General features: G+C 51.6%; 1 protein-coding gene across 2 annotated transcripts in view; it reads left to right on the top strand.

The window, feature by feature from the left end:
• Positions 1-15819, top strand: part of GNB1 (G protein subunit beta 1) — a 59214-nt gene extending 43395 nt beyond the window's left edge. For both annotated transcript variants that reach the window (XM_087820061.1, XM_016216850.2), the window contains 8 exons: positions 930-1036; positions 5662-5725; positions 6645-6807; positions 9260-9326; positions 10298-10499; positions 11269-11485; positions 12795-12910; positions 14212-15819. In XM_087820061.1, coding sequence (XP_087676187.1) covers positions 930-1036; positions 5662-5725; positions 6645-6807; positions 9260-9326; positions 10298-10499; positions 11269-11485; positions 12795-12901 — 927 coding nt within the window. In that variant the 3' untranslated portion in view covers positions 12902-12910; positions 14212-15819. The remainder of the gene's footprint in view (positions 1-929; positions 1037-5661; positions 5726-6644; positions 6808-9259; positions 9327-10297; positions 10500-11268; positions 11486-12794; positions 12911-14211) is intronic.
• The last annotated feature ends 229 nt before the right edge of the window (positions 15820-16048 follow it).

Here is a 16048-nt window from a genome sequence, read left to right as displayed (position 1 = left end):
CAACTTAAAAATTAGCTCTGACCCAGCTGGGCGTGCCTCAGCAGTTAAGTGTCGACCTAGGATTCAGGCAATCAGGGTTTGATTCCTGGTCAGGGCACATGCCCGGTTGCGGGCTTGATCAATGACTCTGTCCTCATTGATGTTTCTATCTCTCTCTTTCCCTCTCCTTTCCTCTCTCTGAAATCAATAATGATATATTTTTTTAAAAAAAATTAGCTCTGAAAAAAGCTCCTAGATTTATTGACTTTCGAGTCCCTCCTGCGGTTGCCTTAGCAGGCCAGACCCAATGATTTTGAGGGCCGGATATTCCCTATCCCTGCTTTAAGGGATGTATTTTAATTGAGGTTAAATGGTAAGTTAAAGAAAAAGTGTACTATGTAGAATTACCTGAGTCTTAGATGCAGTTTGTAGAGTTTTTAGGCCCATTAGTCTGACACACTGATTTCCATGTGTCTACCCCAAGTCATTAACGTTGGAGTTTTCAGGTCGGGGGAATTGGCAGGTTTGCACGTACGGTTCTGTACCCCAAGCAGCAGTACTGCAGAGTAGGTGGTAGCTGCCATCTAGGTCAGCACACAGCCTGAGCGCTGGGCTGGGTATGAACTGAGAGGTGGGCTGGCTAGGCTGTGGGAGGTGCGAGGAGCTGGCCTGGGTGGACAGTTGTGAGCCGGAAGAGAGAGAAGAGGGATGCGACCGTCTGGCCAGCACTATGCATGGTGCCCACTGGGGGGAGTGAAGTAGAGAAACAGGTGTTCCTAAAGACAGAACAGTGAAAGGAATGGAGGCGCCCTGCAAACAGGAGGAATCCCAGCAGGGAGCAGCTGGGGTAGCTCAGGGACTGGGTGGGCACAGTAGTGGGAGTGACGGAGAGGTGGCCTCAGGGAGATGATTCCTCACAGAATGGTGACTTGCAGGCACTTCCTTTTCAGATCACAAACAACGTGGACCCTGTGGGAAGGATCCAGATGCGCACCAGGAGAACGCTGCGGGGGCACCTGGCCAAAATCTACGCTATGCACTGGGGCACAGATTCCAGGTGCGTGGGTGTGGGCGAGAGGCCGCTCCTAAGACACCCAGGGGCTGTCCTGGTTTTCTAGGGGAAACCGCCTGAATGCAGGTGCTCTGATTTGTAAGGAAAATGAGGACGTTGCACCCGATGTCTGGGCAGGCCCCGTGTAGGTCCACAGGTGCACACTCCCGTCCACATTTCCACCCTCCTAGGCCTGTTTCTGCACCACCCTAGTTAGCTCCTGTCAGCTCTGGTCCTTCCTTTCCTCTCATCTTTGTTTCTCTCAGGTCTAGGCCCAGTACCTGTGTGACCTCGGGGAGATTTCCTGACCTCTCTGTGCTGAGGTTCCTCACCTTCCCAGCCTGTTCCTCATGGCTTCTTGGCTGGCTCTTGTGCTGTCAGGGCCTGGGTGCAGACTGGGAGGGTGAAGTGTGTTGAGCCTTAGAATGAATGGGCTTGTGGGTCCCAAGTGTCATGCATGGGTTTGCTGCTGGTTACCCCACTGGAGCACACATCTGACAGTGGGATTGCCTTCTCAGTTGCTGTTCCCTTCCCCCGTCCCGTCTGCCCCACCTCCCTGTGTCCCTGTCCTGGGTTCCTTGTTTCTGCCCTAAAGCCTGCCCCTTATTTCCACCTCTAGTCCTGGGGCTCCTCTCAGTCTTGCTCAGTCCTCCCCTCTCCTCTGCCACTCCCTCCCCTCCCCACTCTCTGCCCTCCCCTCTCCCACTCCCTCCCCCCTCTCCCTCCCCTCCCCCCTCCCTCCCCGCCCCATTTCCTCCCCTCCCCTCTCTCCCTCCCTCCCCTCCCCTCCCCTGCTGCATTGCTGGTGGTCTGTTCTGACCTCTCTTTCGGAGGTTGCCTTTCCACCCAAACAGCTAAATAAAATGCTCGGTGACTTTGACTATAACACATTCTTTGAAATACCTAACATGATTCTTCAAATGCCTTTGAGTAGGTTTTTTTTTTTAATATATCTTTATTGATTTCAGAGAGAGGAAGGGAGAGAGGGAGGGAGGGAGGGAGAGAGAGAGAGAGAGAGAGAGAGAGAGAGAGAGATAGAAACATCATTGGTGAGAGAGTCATTGATCGGCTTCCTCCTGCATGTCCCCAACTGGGGATTGAGCCTGCTACCCGGGCATGTGCCCTGACCCATCAAACCAAGATTTCCTGGATCCTAGGGCGATACTCAACCACTAAGCCAAGCCTGGCCGGGAGTGTGTGGGTTTTTTTTTTATGTTTAATTGTCAGCTGCTTGGCCAGGCGTGGCTCAGCAGTTGAGCATCAGCCTAGGATCCAGGAGGTCATGGTTCGATTCCTGGTCAGGGCACACGCCGGGTTGCGGGCTCTATCCCCAGTTGGGGGCCTGCAGGAGGCAGCCGATCAATGACTCTCTTGTCATTGATGTTTCTATCTATCTCTCCCTCTCCCTTCCTCACTCTGAAATCAATAAAGATATACTTTAAAAAAAAAAAAAATTTGTCAGAGAGGAATTTTCAGCTTGGTTTTCTCTTTGTTCATGAAACTGTTTGCTTTAGAGTGTAAACAGCTTCAGAACAAAAAATTCTATCTTTAGTGTGTTCTGTGCAGTATCCCATACAATTTCAATGCAAATGAGCACTAACTTAGGCCATTCCAGTGATGCCACCAATCACGAAGAATAAGAAAGGAAGGTGCCTTTACTAGCCAGCCCACCTTAGAATCGTTATCAAAAGTAGACAGTGGCTAAATAGTACATGGTCTCTGGGGCTTTCCCTCATCTGTGGGAGCATCAGTGTCCTGGTCAGATGGCCACACTCCATGGAGCCAACACTTGGGTCTCGGCTCCCTAAGCAGTGTGCTCCCTACACAGCCAGCCTCCTGCTTGGCTTGTCTGGAAGGCTTCTCTCATCCAACTGTGCCCTGAAGCGTGACTGGGAGCCACAGCCTGGCTGCAGGCAGCTGTGCTCCTGAAAGGAGGGTGTGTGTGTGGCCAGAGCAGGGCACAGGAGGCACAGGGCTCAGGTGAAGCAGGAGTGCAGGTGGGGCCAGATCATCCAGGGTTCCCATCACCATGTGCAAAGCCTTGTGTTCTACCTGGGAGTCAGACACGGATTGTGCTGGGAGAGCCCCAGGTCAGGAGGGGAGCGGCAGGAGTATAAAGCAGCATACCAGGCTCAGGGTCCTGGTCACCCCTGAGGAACGGGGGGTGCCCTGTGGGGGGTCAGTCTCCTCTTTTTGGGGTAGTGCGTTTGTTTTGTAGCTGCTCTTTATTTTATTTTTTTCAAACATATCTTTATTAATTTCAGCGAGAGGAAAGGAGGGGGAGAGAGAGAGAGACAGAAACATCAATGATGAGAGGGTCATTGATTGGCTGCCTAGCCCACAAACTGGGCATGTGCCCTGACCAGGAACCGAACCCCGATCTCCTGGATCCTAGGTTGATGCTCAACCACTGAGCCACGCCGGGCTGTAGCTGCTCTTTAAACTGGACAAGTACAGCTCCTACCACCCTTCCCTTGTTTACGTGGGGCCTAGTTCACATCGGAAACTGGAGAATACAGAGTGGCATGAGGAGCCTCTCGGCGGCTTGGGCTGTGTTTCTAGAAAGTCCAACTAGTTTTTTAAAATTTTGGACTTATGTTTTGTTATGTCACTCATATTTTCTGCCCTCGTGAACAGAGGTTTTTACACAGGACGTTCCCTGACTTGGGCTGTGACTCAGGAAAACCAGCGAGTCTGCCGTGTTTATGTGACTCGCAGAAACGCTCACACTGACTACCCCCCCCCCCCCAGCTGCGGAGACACGCAACGAGGGCTCTGTATGTGCATGTGTCAGTGGGCGTTGTCTCTATGTCAATAATGTCTGTTAACATAGTAAAATACATTTATACTTAAGTTCTACTTTCTATAACACATCAGAGTCTCAGGCATCTAAGTGAATGTTAGACTTTTCTCCGCTTTCCAAAGTCGACTAAAGTCTTGTCATAGTTGAGAGTGAAGCCCCACTGACCCAGCGAGGCCCAGGAGCCTCCGTCTTCTGAGCAAGGAAGGGCCTGAGGCAATGGGTTGTGGGCCCCCCTTGGCCTCTGTTGGGTGTCGGGGCCCGGAAGGCCGGGTTCCTCTTTTCCTCTGCATCATGGTGGGTGGTACCTCTCGGTGACTGATCGCTGCTTGGCAGAAGGCTCTGGAGGCGGGTGAATCCCGGTCTGCAGTGGTTATCCCCCTGGGATTACCAGGTGTCTCCTCTCACCTTCTGGAGGATCAGTGAGTATTAGCATTCCTCTAACCCGGACGAGTCAGCACATACTAAGCTCTCTTAGCGGGAGCCCTCCTTGAAGGTGACCCTCCTGGAGGTGAGTGGCTCTACTCTGGCCCGGTGAATCCCATCTAGAGCAGACAGACTGGTAGCAGAGCAGGCCCTACTCTCTTACACAGAAATTGTTAAGTGCTCGCAATGTGTATGACTGAACCGAGGTATACGTGGCTGAGCCAAGGGGCATGTGGCCGAGCTGAAATGTAGGGATTTGCTTGGAGAACGTGCTTCTGGGAGACAACAGCACTTAGTTCGGTTTCAGATGCGTTTTGTAGCAGGTGCTGAAGTCATCTACCCCTTACCAAGTTCCTCGTTGATTCCTTGTAAAGGAAGCTTGTGCCGGGCACATCAGAAGGTGTGTTTTCATGAAAAGTGTCCAGGTTATCAGAGTGACCTGAGTTTCACCTCCAGCTTATGATCAGTTTAGGAAGCTTGTGGCTGAAATGGTTAAAACCTTTGTGTTTGGATAAAGTAGAATTAAAACTATCATTTACCATACTGATGCGCATCTGTGTAGGACTGCACATGGGGCCTGTCGCTGTCCCTTGAGAACGGCAGTTCCTGAGCTGTCTTCCGAGGAGCTGTGAGCCCCTTCTGAGGAGCTCACTTACTGTCACGTGAAATCCCTTTGCCCCTCAGTCACTCTCCTGTCTTCATTCTGCAAAGATAGAGTACCTTTTCAACACACCCATGCCAAACTGATCACACCTGCCCAGAGCAAGAAAATAGGGGAAAATTCATGGCGTTGGCAGTTTTTCCTCCTGAACCAGACGCAGTTCTGCCGGAGCCTGCCATCACTGCAAAGTAGGTGGGGTGCGAGCGCTTCGTAGTGTCTTGGAGATCTGGATTCTGGCTTCAGCGCAGCCTAGGGATTTCATGGGCTGTGTGTATGAGAAATGTCTCATAAGTTTGGAATATCTAAAAGCTTGTTATTTCCTCATATTTCTGCTTTCCATGCACTAGAACAAAAAATTGCATACTACTTGTTTTCTACCATGTTGGCTCTTGAAGGGCCTGTATGTCTCACATTTGACTTAGAGCAAACAGAAACCAGCCAGAAGCAGTGATGAGCGGTCACCTGTCTTAGCTGACCGGGGACGTGGCTTGGGTCTAGTCCACCTGGAAAGCCAGGCGCTTGGCTTCCTGCTGTTGTCTGTGGTAGAAGTCACGTCATGTTTCAGAGTTGGTCTGATGTTAGAACTTTCCCTTTAGGCCTATTAGTAGGTGTGTTCTATTTCTGCACAGGCCACTTTGACTCACACGTGAGCAGTCAGCAGCTGTGTGAGGCTGTGGCTGTGGCTGTGGCTGTGTCCGTGTCCGTGTCCATGTCCTGACAGGCTGGTGTTTGTCTTCCCTGCAGGCTTCTCGTGAGTGCCTCTCAGGATGGTAAACTCATCATCTGGGACAGCTACACCACAAACAAGGTAGGGACTGCAAGCCCTGCCCCAAACCACCTGATGCACTGGTGCAAAATGTGCAGCATGGACAGGCGCAGCCATAGTCAGTCTGGGTTTGGTATGAAGTTCTCTGTCCACCAGGGGCCGAACCTCATCCCAGCACAGCTCTGCTGTAGGTTGTCATCGGGTCACAGCAGATGGGAGGGGTGACTCCTAATGTGGCCAGACTACCTGGGTTCCAGTGGTAGCTCAGTCTGAGAAATTTCCTGTTTTATTTAAAAATGCAAAAATCTGGCTTTTCATTTAGTTATTAGTTTTTACAAGAGACAGCCTGAATGGCATTGTACCTTGAAGTATAAATTACATTCTTTTAAAAATGTAACCTAAGGTTATATCATGGAATTAAATAGGACTATCATTGGTCCAAACATGTTGAAAAGATCAAGTCCAGCTGTGCTTTACTGGGGAATGCTGGGTGCACATGGAACACTGCAGTCCTCACGCAGTCTCGCTGCAGCTTGGGGTGGGGGCGGGGGTGGGGGTGGGGGCTGTCACAACAGAGTCTGCTTCAGTCACTTCAGGGCAGATGTTTGTTTTCTAAATGGATTGATAGCCCTCTTGAAAGGCCAGTGACGTGCTTCCCTCTTTTTTTTTTTTTTTTTTAAGACTAAATGAATGTATTGCTAGCAGATATGGCATCAAATACTGTCTTAAAGAAACACAGTTGCCATTTAATGTGTAATTTTGATTAGAAGGCTGTACTGTTATTTAGGTGCCTAGCTAATCGTCAGTCATGACTTTAATGAAACTGAAGATTAAGTTGTTAGGCAGCATAGGGTTTCTAATTAAATTACTACTTTGGCCTCACCTACAAATTATTTTCAAAATAACTTCAGTAGCTACTGTTTTTGAACTTGAGCATGTTTGCGTCTTTGTTGTCATCTAGGTCCACGCTATTCCTCTGCGCTCCTCGTGGGTCATGACCTGTGCGTATGCCCCTTCTGGGAACTACGTGGCCTGTGGTGGCCTGGATAACATTTGCTCCATTTACAACCTGAAGACTCGCGAAGGAAATGTGCGTGTGAGTCGTGAACTAGCCGGACACACAGGTACGTGTTCTCACCAGCAGCCTTGCCCTATCCACCTGGTGGACGTTCTGGACGTTCTGAGTTCTGCTCGGTAATTATTTAACGAGATTGGCTGCAATAATGGCAGAAGTATTCTGAAGTTAAAAGCAAAGACGGGCCTTGATTCTCCTTCACCAGCAAGAAACCTTTGGGTTTAAGTCCCTGTGGTGTCCCCTTTTCGAGGGTCTCGGGCACATATGCCACTCTCGGTCTCCTTTGAACCATCTTCCATCCTGAGCACCTTCCCACAAGAGTTTGCAGTCTGAACAGACAGGCATGTGTGCAGGCACTGTGTGTGTACGTGTGTGTGTGCGTGCTTATGTGCAGTCACCATGTGTGTAGGCACTGTGTGTGCACTGTGTGTATGCAGGCATTGTGTGTACACGTGTGTGCAGGCACTGACCCATAGGCATCACTGAGCGTCCTTGCATGCTTCACACATCTGCACACCGGCGAGTGCTCTTGGTGCAGAGGACACAGCCTGCAGGCCGTGCGGCTTGCTGGAACAGAGCAGCTCTGCATGTTGGGTGGGGCACCCTCTCCCAAGTTCAGTTTCCTGTGACCGCTGCTGTAACAGAAGCACTGTGTTTCTGGAAAAGGTCTTGTCCTATTTCACTTCAACAGTTGTTTTCTCCATACTGATAGGAGTGCCCCACACACCCTTCACGTCAGGTGTGCTTCTAGTTCTGGAGTTTCTTTTTGCCTTTGAAGTAACAGCTCTTTTCTGTTGAGATTTCCTGGTTTTGTTTATCACAAGCATGTTTTTGTATCCGTGAGCAGTTACAAGAGCTGCCGATTCCAGCAGCGAATCCTCTTGAGACAGGACTTGGTGCTCGTTTCTCTTGAATGTGAATGGCATGTTTCTGTGTCTTAGCCCAGCTAGTAATTTGGAATTGCATCTGGACGTGGGGGTGCTGTGTCATGAACTGGGTCCCCTGAAGTACTGATGTTTTGTTCCATCAGGCGGCAGCAGAAACCTGCTCCGTCCTGTTCTCAGCAGCGGGCATGGGGCCTGCTCACTGCCTGCGGTTCAGGTGGGAGCCAGGTGTCTGGGCAGTTGGGGATGATTGAGGCTCTTGTTGCTCTCTCCTTTCACTTCCGACTGGGGCTGCCCAGAAGTCTGTCCACTGGCTCTTCAAGGTCAGGCCACAGTTCCTCCCTATGAGGAGCAGCTGTGGGGAGTTGGTGCTGAATGGGGACTTGTCTTCAGGCCCATCCTTCAGTGCAGGCTGCCCCTGTCCTGGCTGGCCTTGGTTCACCATGTGGTCCCAGTGTCGCTCTGGACATGACATGGCCTCCAGGAGTGAGTGACCACACGTCGTTTTCTAGGCATATAGCTGGTGTTTTGAAATTGTCATCTCTAAATACTTTTTATGTGGGAGCCAGTTTAGTAATATTTGTTCAGTAGTTGCTTTATTTTCTCGATATTCTTACTTTTTACATCAAAACCCTTCAGTGGGTTTTTATTTTGGGTGTGTTGTGTTTTTTATTTCACTTACCGCAGTCACACATGGCCCTGCTGGTGAGGGGTAGGGTGTCCCTTCCCTGCAGGAGCTGAGTGCTCATCTCTGTTGCTGCGACAGGGCAGCCACGTGCACGCGCCATTGGGGCTGGGGTTGCTCATCCTGCATCCCTGGTTCTCAGGGCTACTCAGGAGGACAAAAGCAGAGACCTGGTCAGCAGAGCTAATTGAGTAGAAATCATGATACAAAGTGGATCTTCTTTGCCTATCCTGGTTCCAAAAGCTGGCCAAGGTGGGCATCTCCGCCAGGCTGTGTGTCCCAGCCTCTGTGCCGGGGCTCTGCTTGCCAGTCCACACACTCAGGCGACACAGCCACCTTCACGCCCACTGGTCTACTGCAGCTACAATCTGTAGCTGACAGATCTGCTTCCTACCTGGCACCCGGTCCCACTGTGGCTGTGCAGGGTTCAGGGGCCTCTGCAGACCACCCTGTCCTGCTCTGCTCTGCTCTGACACCTGTGTGCCCCAAATGCTCTGTCCGTCCACTCTCCCCACGAGAGCGGGGGCTCCAAGGGGACAAGAAGCAGTCTTCTGTTCATGGAAATCTCCCTGGGTGGTGGGGGGGGCACACTCCAGGCACCCAGGGCTCCTGTGCACTGAGTCAGGGAGGGAGGGAGGAGTTGGGCAGGGATCCATCCTCACTCTCACTCGTGTCATGAGAAGAACGTCGGCATGGGCACCAGAGGAGAGCGTGTGCCCCGTGCATGGTTGCCCCAGTGCCCTGTAGGGCGCAGTGCCACAGCCCCCTTGGTCCTGGGGTTCCCAGCTGGCCTGTGTGCTGCTTCCTGCCCACGGACTGATGCAGGGCTGACAGGCAGGGTCTTCCCCCATTCTGCCTACGGTTTTCTGTTTACCAGACTGTAGAATAGCGGAGCTTGCAGATTTGGGTCATCATCTGGATCTGTTTTCCAGGTTACCTGTCCTGCTGCCGCTTCCTGGACGACAATCAGATTGTTACCAGCTCTGGAGACACCACCTGGTGAGTACCTGAGCTCTGCGCCCTTCTCTCATGGCTCCGGCACACCCGCAGCTCACAGCTCTGGGCACAGAGGAAATAAGGTTCTTGCTATGAATTAGGGTGTCTGTTTTGTGAAATGGCCACAACCTCGGTCCAAGAAGTAGTGAGAGATAAGTGAGTTCATTGTACTTTGTGGATTTTGAAGCTTGTTTAGACATGGAACCTATGGTTGTGTTGGAAGTACCTGCTTTCCTTGTCCTGCCAGCAGCCCTCGGGCAGCAGTGCTTTAGTTTCCCTAGGAGAGCACCATCTGTGGGTGCTAAGCACAGCCCCAAACCTCAGGGTCAGGACTTCAGTGGACTACAGCAGGTTTCTGAGTGTATCGAGCTCTCACTTTCCCTATAGCTAGAAGCCCACTTAAGTAAACTCTAGAATGTGTTCTCTTGTGGCTCTAAGCCCTGTAACATCAGTGATCAGATAGTTGTTTTATAAGAATCATGTTAGACTTGATCTGTCCTGGTGGGTTTTCGTGCCCCTATGAGGCCCAGACACTGAGTCCCGAGGGCAATGGGGGTCCCTGTGCTGGCACCCACTCCCTCCCCCAGCTCGGCCTGTTTTACAAGGCATGTCATAGACGTATCATCTAGACATTCAATTTTGGGGAAGGATTTCTTTATGAGAAGAGGTTTTTTTAAGCTTTTTCTTTAATGAGCCGTTTCTCTCAGACTCCTAGAAGTGTCTTGTTCCTTTTCTTGTAGTCCCTCGGCCCTGGTGAAGCTGCGTCCGTGCAGCAGAGGTGGAAGTAGTCTGGTTGGGTTTGCAGTGCCTGTAGCTCACTCACTCACATCTGTGGCTGGATGTTGTGTCGGCTTTGTTTCCCTTCCAAAGTCGCATGGCGAGTCTGAACTTGTCTTGAGTAAAAGCACACAGGTTCCTGTGGTCCCTGGTTCTCTGAGAAGGTGAAGTGACTGTGTGTCTTGTCTCTGCTCCAGTGCTCTGTGGGACATTGAGACGGGTCAGCAGACGACCACGTTCACGGGACACACCGGGGACGTCATGAGCCTCTCTCTCGCTCCTGACACCAGGCTGTTTGTGTCCGGTGCTTGTGATGCTTCCGCTAAACTCTGGGATGTGCGAGAAGGGATGTGCCGGCAAACCTTCACCGGCCACGAGTCTGACATCAATGCCATCTGTGTGAGTTGGGGTAACCTGTGGGTCAGGTCCTTTGCCAGCCATTCACGAGTTAGATTAGTTACTGTTAACTACAGAGTACTCGTTTAATTTTTAAGTGCTTTCAGGTTTAGATGGCCTCTATTTTCTATGCAAATACAATGTAATTTACAGAACACTCCCTGTAAAAGACCTAGAAGTGGTGTAGTCTGTCCTTGGGAGCCAGTTAATTCTGTGCTGGCTGTGTCTTTTGTGCGCTGGGCCAGCTCCCAGTCGTGGGGTATCAGGGATTCCCTCTGGGTGGGGGCAGACAGTGCAGTAACTCACTGAGCGTGCAGCTCCTGCGGGCAGGGCTTCCCTTTTCCACATAACCTGACTGGAGGGGCCTGGCCTTGAGGGGAGCTGTGCAGATGCATCTGGTTGGTTTCGGGGACCCTTCCCTGCCTTCCTCCTTGGGGCTCTTCTGACTGCTGGCTGTCTGGGGAGAGGCACAGGCCTCGGGGATGACCACACTCTACTGCTCCCTTGGCAAAGATTAGTAAAGCAAAACCTGCTGTTTGTGGAGGCCAGCCCAGCATCTGAGGGCACTCCTGGGGCTTACCCGGGGCAGAGCCCTCACATCCCAGTCCCTAGTTTGCTCAATGGGTCCCTGTAGGGTGGTCCCCAGGTTCTGCCGGCGTCCAGCCCTTGCTGACTTCCTGCTGTGCCAGCCATAGCCCTGCTCTTGGGCAGCTGGTATTTCCAGTGTTTGCTTTGTGCTTTTGCCCATCTTTGTTTTGCTTTCTCTTTCCAGTTCTTTCCAAATGGCAACGCGTTTGCCACTGGCTCGGATGACGCCACCTGCAGGCTGTTCGACCTTCGTGCGGATCAGGAGCTCATGATTTACTCCCACGACAACATCATATGTGGGATCACCTCCGTCTCCTTCTCCAAGAGTGGGCGCCTCCTCCTCGCGGGGTACGATGACTTCAACTGCAACGTCTGGGATGCGCTCAAAGCCGACAGGGCAGGTAGGTGATGGCAGGAGCCTTTCTGTGTGTCCTAGATGCTCAGGGACTGTCTTTCAAGATGGACATGACTCCTCACATAATCCCAGGTGTTTAGGTTCCTGTCAGGCTGGCAGGAAACTTGTGTTGGGCCTGCCTGAGGATACCTGCCTGGCACCAGGGCGTGCCTGGCAGAGGACAGGAGATAGGCCAGAGGCGCCCAGGAGCTGGCCCTGCAGGCCTGGCAACCCAGTGCACCAGAAGCTTTTCCCACGCACTTATGAGGTGCGAGGGGCAGGAAAGGGGTGTGGCTTGGTCTTTAAGGCCCCGCCTTATTCTCCTTGCCCTCCAGCTGCACGTGTCAGAACTCTGTCACCTAAGTGTGGAGCACAGACCCGGGCAGGGGTGCCATGAAGTATGGTCTGAAGTTCTCACGTCTGAGGCCATGCGAGGTTGTCAGGTGCATGAGCAAGGCACAGGGTGTACGGAAATGAGAACTTCCCTGTGCTGAGCATGGCACCGGGCGGTCGGGTTGAACTGACTGATCATAGAGTCGCCGGCTGTGCTCGACCAGGTGCTTGGGAGGTGGAAGGAGGTCCGTGACCCTGGGTCTTGTGGGACCTCACCTTGGCTTCCACTTCTGAGGGGTCTACTTCCTGCCCTGGTTAAACCCCCTCTTGAGCTCCCCTGCTCCCTCCCTAAACCCCAGCTCCCGCTGCCACCTGGTGAGCCTGGGCAAGCACTGCTCCACCTCGTAGGCCATCCCTTTACTGAGCTGTGACACTGGTGGCCCTGCCTAATGGTTATGGAAGTGTAGCTGCCACGTGGCCCTCGAGGTGGCCTCGGACATCAGCCTCTGTTCTGTGGTCCACGTCTACTCTAGGCCCCAGGCCACAGCCTCACAGGGTTCTGTCGTCATGGCCTGAGGTCCAGGTGGTTTGGGTTTTCTTGTGATTTTTTTGTTCCATTTTTAAGGTTCTTATCCTCACGAGTGCTTAGGGGTTGGGTGAGACGCCCTGGCTGTCTGTTGCGTGCACTGCTCCTGTCCTGCAGTGTCTGTGGCAGGCTGGTCACTGGGTTCTCCAGGATGTTGGACACTTGTGTGGCTGAGGTGCACCCACGTTGCAGAGAAAGGAGCCTTGGACGAGGGAGGCCACGTGCTTCAGTTTAACTTCCACCTGGACCAAACCTTCCTCCCCGTGTCCTGTCCTTTCCAAGCCCCTGTGGCATTGCAGGGACGTCCTGCAGTCACCACACCTTGCACAGTGTCACTGTGTCACTGCTGGGTGGGACACCTCTGTCCCTGGAGTGACTGTGCTCTCATTTGCTCCAGGTGTCTTGGCCGGGCATGACAACCGCGTCAGCTGCCTGGGGGTGACTGACGATGGGATGGCCGTGGCGACAGGGTCCTGGGATAGCTTCCTCAAGATCTGGAACTAACACCGACAGGTAACGGAGCAACCAGTGCCCCTAACACGTGAGGTGGTGGTTCATGGTTTGTGGGTTAATCGTGGTGCAGAGGTGATGGGACTTGGGGTAAGGTAAGCCTTGACCTCAAGATGAGTAACACGCCCTCAGTCGCACGCCCCGGCGACACCATCACCCTGATGACGGGTCTGAATTTAGAGGTGCAGTTTCTTTGTACATTTTTAAAAAACATTTTTATCGCCCGGCCGGGCGTGGCTCAGCGGTTAAGCGTTGACCTGGGATCCAGGTGATCAGGGTTTGATTCCCGGTCAGGGCACATGCCCGGGTTGCAGGCTCGATCAATGACTCTCTCATCATTGATATTTCTGTCTCTCTCTCTCCCTCTCCTTTCCTCTCTCTGACATCAATAAAGATATATTTAAAAAAAAAAAAAAAACACACCAAAAAACCCACATTTTTATCTATTTTGGTGACAGTAGTTAATAAGAATATGCAGGTTTCAGGTGTACAATTCCGTATTCCATCATCTGTATATTGTACTGTGTGTTCACCACCCCAAGTCAAGTCTCTCCTTCCATCACCTTATCCCCCCTTCACCCTCTTCTACCCCCCCCCCTTTCCCCCTGGTGATCACACCACACTGTCGTCTGTGTCATGGGTTGCTTTTTCCCCTTTGCTTAATCCTTTCGCCTTTTCACCCAGCCCCCCAACCCCCTCCCCTGACAGCTGTCAGTCTGTTCTCTGTCTCTGAGTCTGTGTTTTGTTTTCCATTTTATTTACTTACTTTTCAATGAGTTTAAATCCTCGAGGGGTCCAGCATTACTCGGAGTCTGTCTCCAGTGGCCTTAGCAGGAAGGTGGCTTCAGAATTTAGCACAGACTATCCACTGTTCCCATGAGCCCCATTACCCTTGCACAAGTGACTGGTTTGTCCAGTTTGCCACCAGGAATCACGATGCTGCTCTTTGCTTTGTACCTATGAGCCCAGACAGAACTCAGTTCCATCTCCAGCCTAAACACCTTCAGTTGTAAGAAGAGCCATGTGCTCCCTCTGGTTCTGGAGACCCCTCTTATAGCCGGGAAACATGGCCTGGACCACACCTTCCAGAGACATTTGTCCTTATAGAAGCCCTGCTCCCAGCAGCCTCCCTGGGCTCCACGGTGGCGGGAAAAGCTGTTTCTATTTTGCCTGTCAGTTGATTTTGTTCATTACATGGCACATATGAATGAGATTACATGGACTAGTCTTTCTCTAATTGGCTGATTCATTTAGATAATCCTCTCCCGGTCTCTCTACATTTCTTTAAACTCTGTTTAACACAGCAGGTGGACGCCACAGTGACTGGAAGACCATTCCACCCTGAAGCGTTACAGTGATAGCATTTCCAATCCACCCCTACTAACGTGGGCGCCCTCCCCCCTCTGAACTTCAAAAGGGCAAGATCTTTTCCTTCACTTACTGCTGAAACCAAGAGCACAATCCCACGAAGAGAAGAATCTGCTGTAAACTCGACAAGCCGTGCATTCCTCCCGGGACCATTGTCTTCGTTTGCTTTTCTGTCTGAATGAGGTTAAAAGGAAATACTGTAATAAAAATGTTAGCCAGGAAGTAAGCCAGTGTATCGTGAGGCAGACACACCTGGTCACTCTTAGATCTGAACCTGAGTGACCCTATCTGATGCTCGTGCAGAGCAAGTCAAGGACTCGATCTTGTCCTAGGCTCCAAACTCCAGGTCGTGTTTGTAACAGGATTTGAAACGTTCAGATTTCCTTTTTAAATATCTTTATGTTCAGTAGTAAACAGAGAGAGGTCTAGTGCGGTCTCTCTGAAATTGTTGATGATGTAAATTTAGTCCCTGTTTTTTTAATTTTTTTGTCTAGTGTCATGTAATTGTTGTGCACAGACATGGCACAGAGGGAAAGAACAGAACCGAGCGTGGTGACCAGCAGAGTCCAATCAGGCATCTTCTTCCTCCCATCCTCTGCCCCCTCAGTTCAGTTTTTACCACCTTGGGTTTCCTTGTGAAGCTGGGGGACGTTTATAATAATAGCCTAACACTAGCCCGTGCACCCCAGCCGTCATGACCTCTGCTTTCAGGAGAGGTGCCCGTCCTGTGCTTCGATAGTCAACTATTTGTGTATGAAACAATGTAAAAATCAATGTTTTGAAAATAATGATCTCAAACTTTCTAAGTTAAATTTTAAAAAATCTGATCGTTTGCCATATTGGGTGGGTTAACTCTTAGACTCGCATGCTGTAGAAATGCTCAAATGTGCACATAGGACTCAGTCCTTAGATGTTCTTTTTCTTTTGAGAAATAACCTCTTTAAATTGTAACCATTACGGCTCTGCCCACTATCGTCGCTACTCTGCACGCACGGGAAGCAGTACAGTGCGCAGCTCGACACGCTTGAGTGCAGGACAAGCCACTGTTTTCTTTATTTCTTTATAAAAAACAACAAAAAACAAGTCCTGTTCCAAATGATTGCTGTTGGATTCTGGGGGGTCTGGGGCAGGGGCGGGAGGCAGCAAATGGACACCCCGACCTTCCTCTGTAAACTCCTCGCGGCCCATCTCCCATGGAACCAGCCTTCTGCATCTGAGGGAGATGGTTTTTCTAACAGACTTCCCTGGTGTCCCGCAGCAGGTGGCCCGCAGCAGCCTCTGCACGAGTGCCGTGGCCCCGCCCCAGCACTCCCTGGCAATGGAGGCTTCTCCCCGTTTGTCTGACTCCTGTACAAAGGCACGGTGGGCCTGGGCCTGGCGAGGAGCCGAGGGGACCCCTCCTATCCACCCGTAGAGCCCGTCTGCACCTGCCCCCCCTTTTGTATTTAATTTTCAGTCAGTGTACTGCAAGGAAGCTGGACGCGAGGTAGACCCTGTATTAAACTGTACTGTTATTTAAGATGTAATAAAGCAGTTTGACATGAGGGACTCTGGTGTGGCTGCTGCTTGGTGGGCAGGTTTGGGGAGGCCTTGCCCCTACGTAGTTGGGTCTGACCAGCTGGTCCGAGCAGTGCATCAGCCACCCCTCGCTGCCCGTCCTGCTGCCCACTCTTCTGCCATCTCTTTAGTCCCCCCCCCAGAGGATCCACGAAAGGAGTGGGGGGTCCCCAACGGGCCCAGCAGCCCTGTCCACCCGCAGCTGGCACCCCCAGG

This window comes from Miniopterus natalensis, chromosome 9, assembly GCF_054644295.1.
Source record: "Miniopterus natalensis isolate mMinNat1 chromosome 9, mMinNat1.hap1, whole genome shotgun sequence".
NCBI lineage: Eukaryota > Metazoa > Chordata > Mammalia > Chiroptera > Miniopteridae > Miniopterus > Miniopterus natalensis.
The sequence above is the reverse complement of the archived record's forward strand: the minus strand, read 5'-3'. Positions and strand labels throughout refer to the sequence as shown.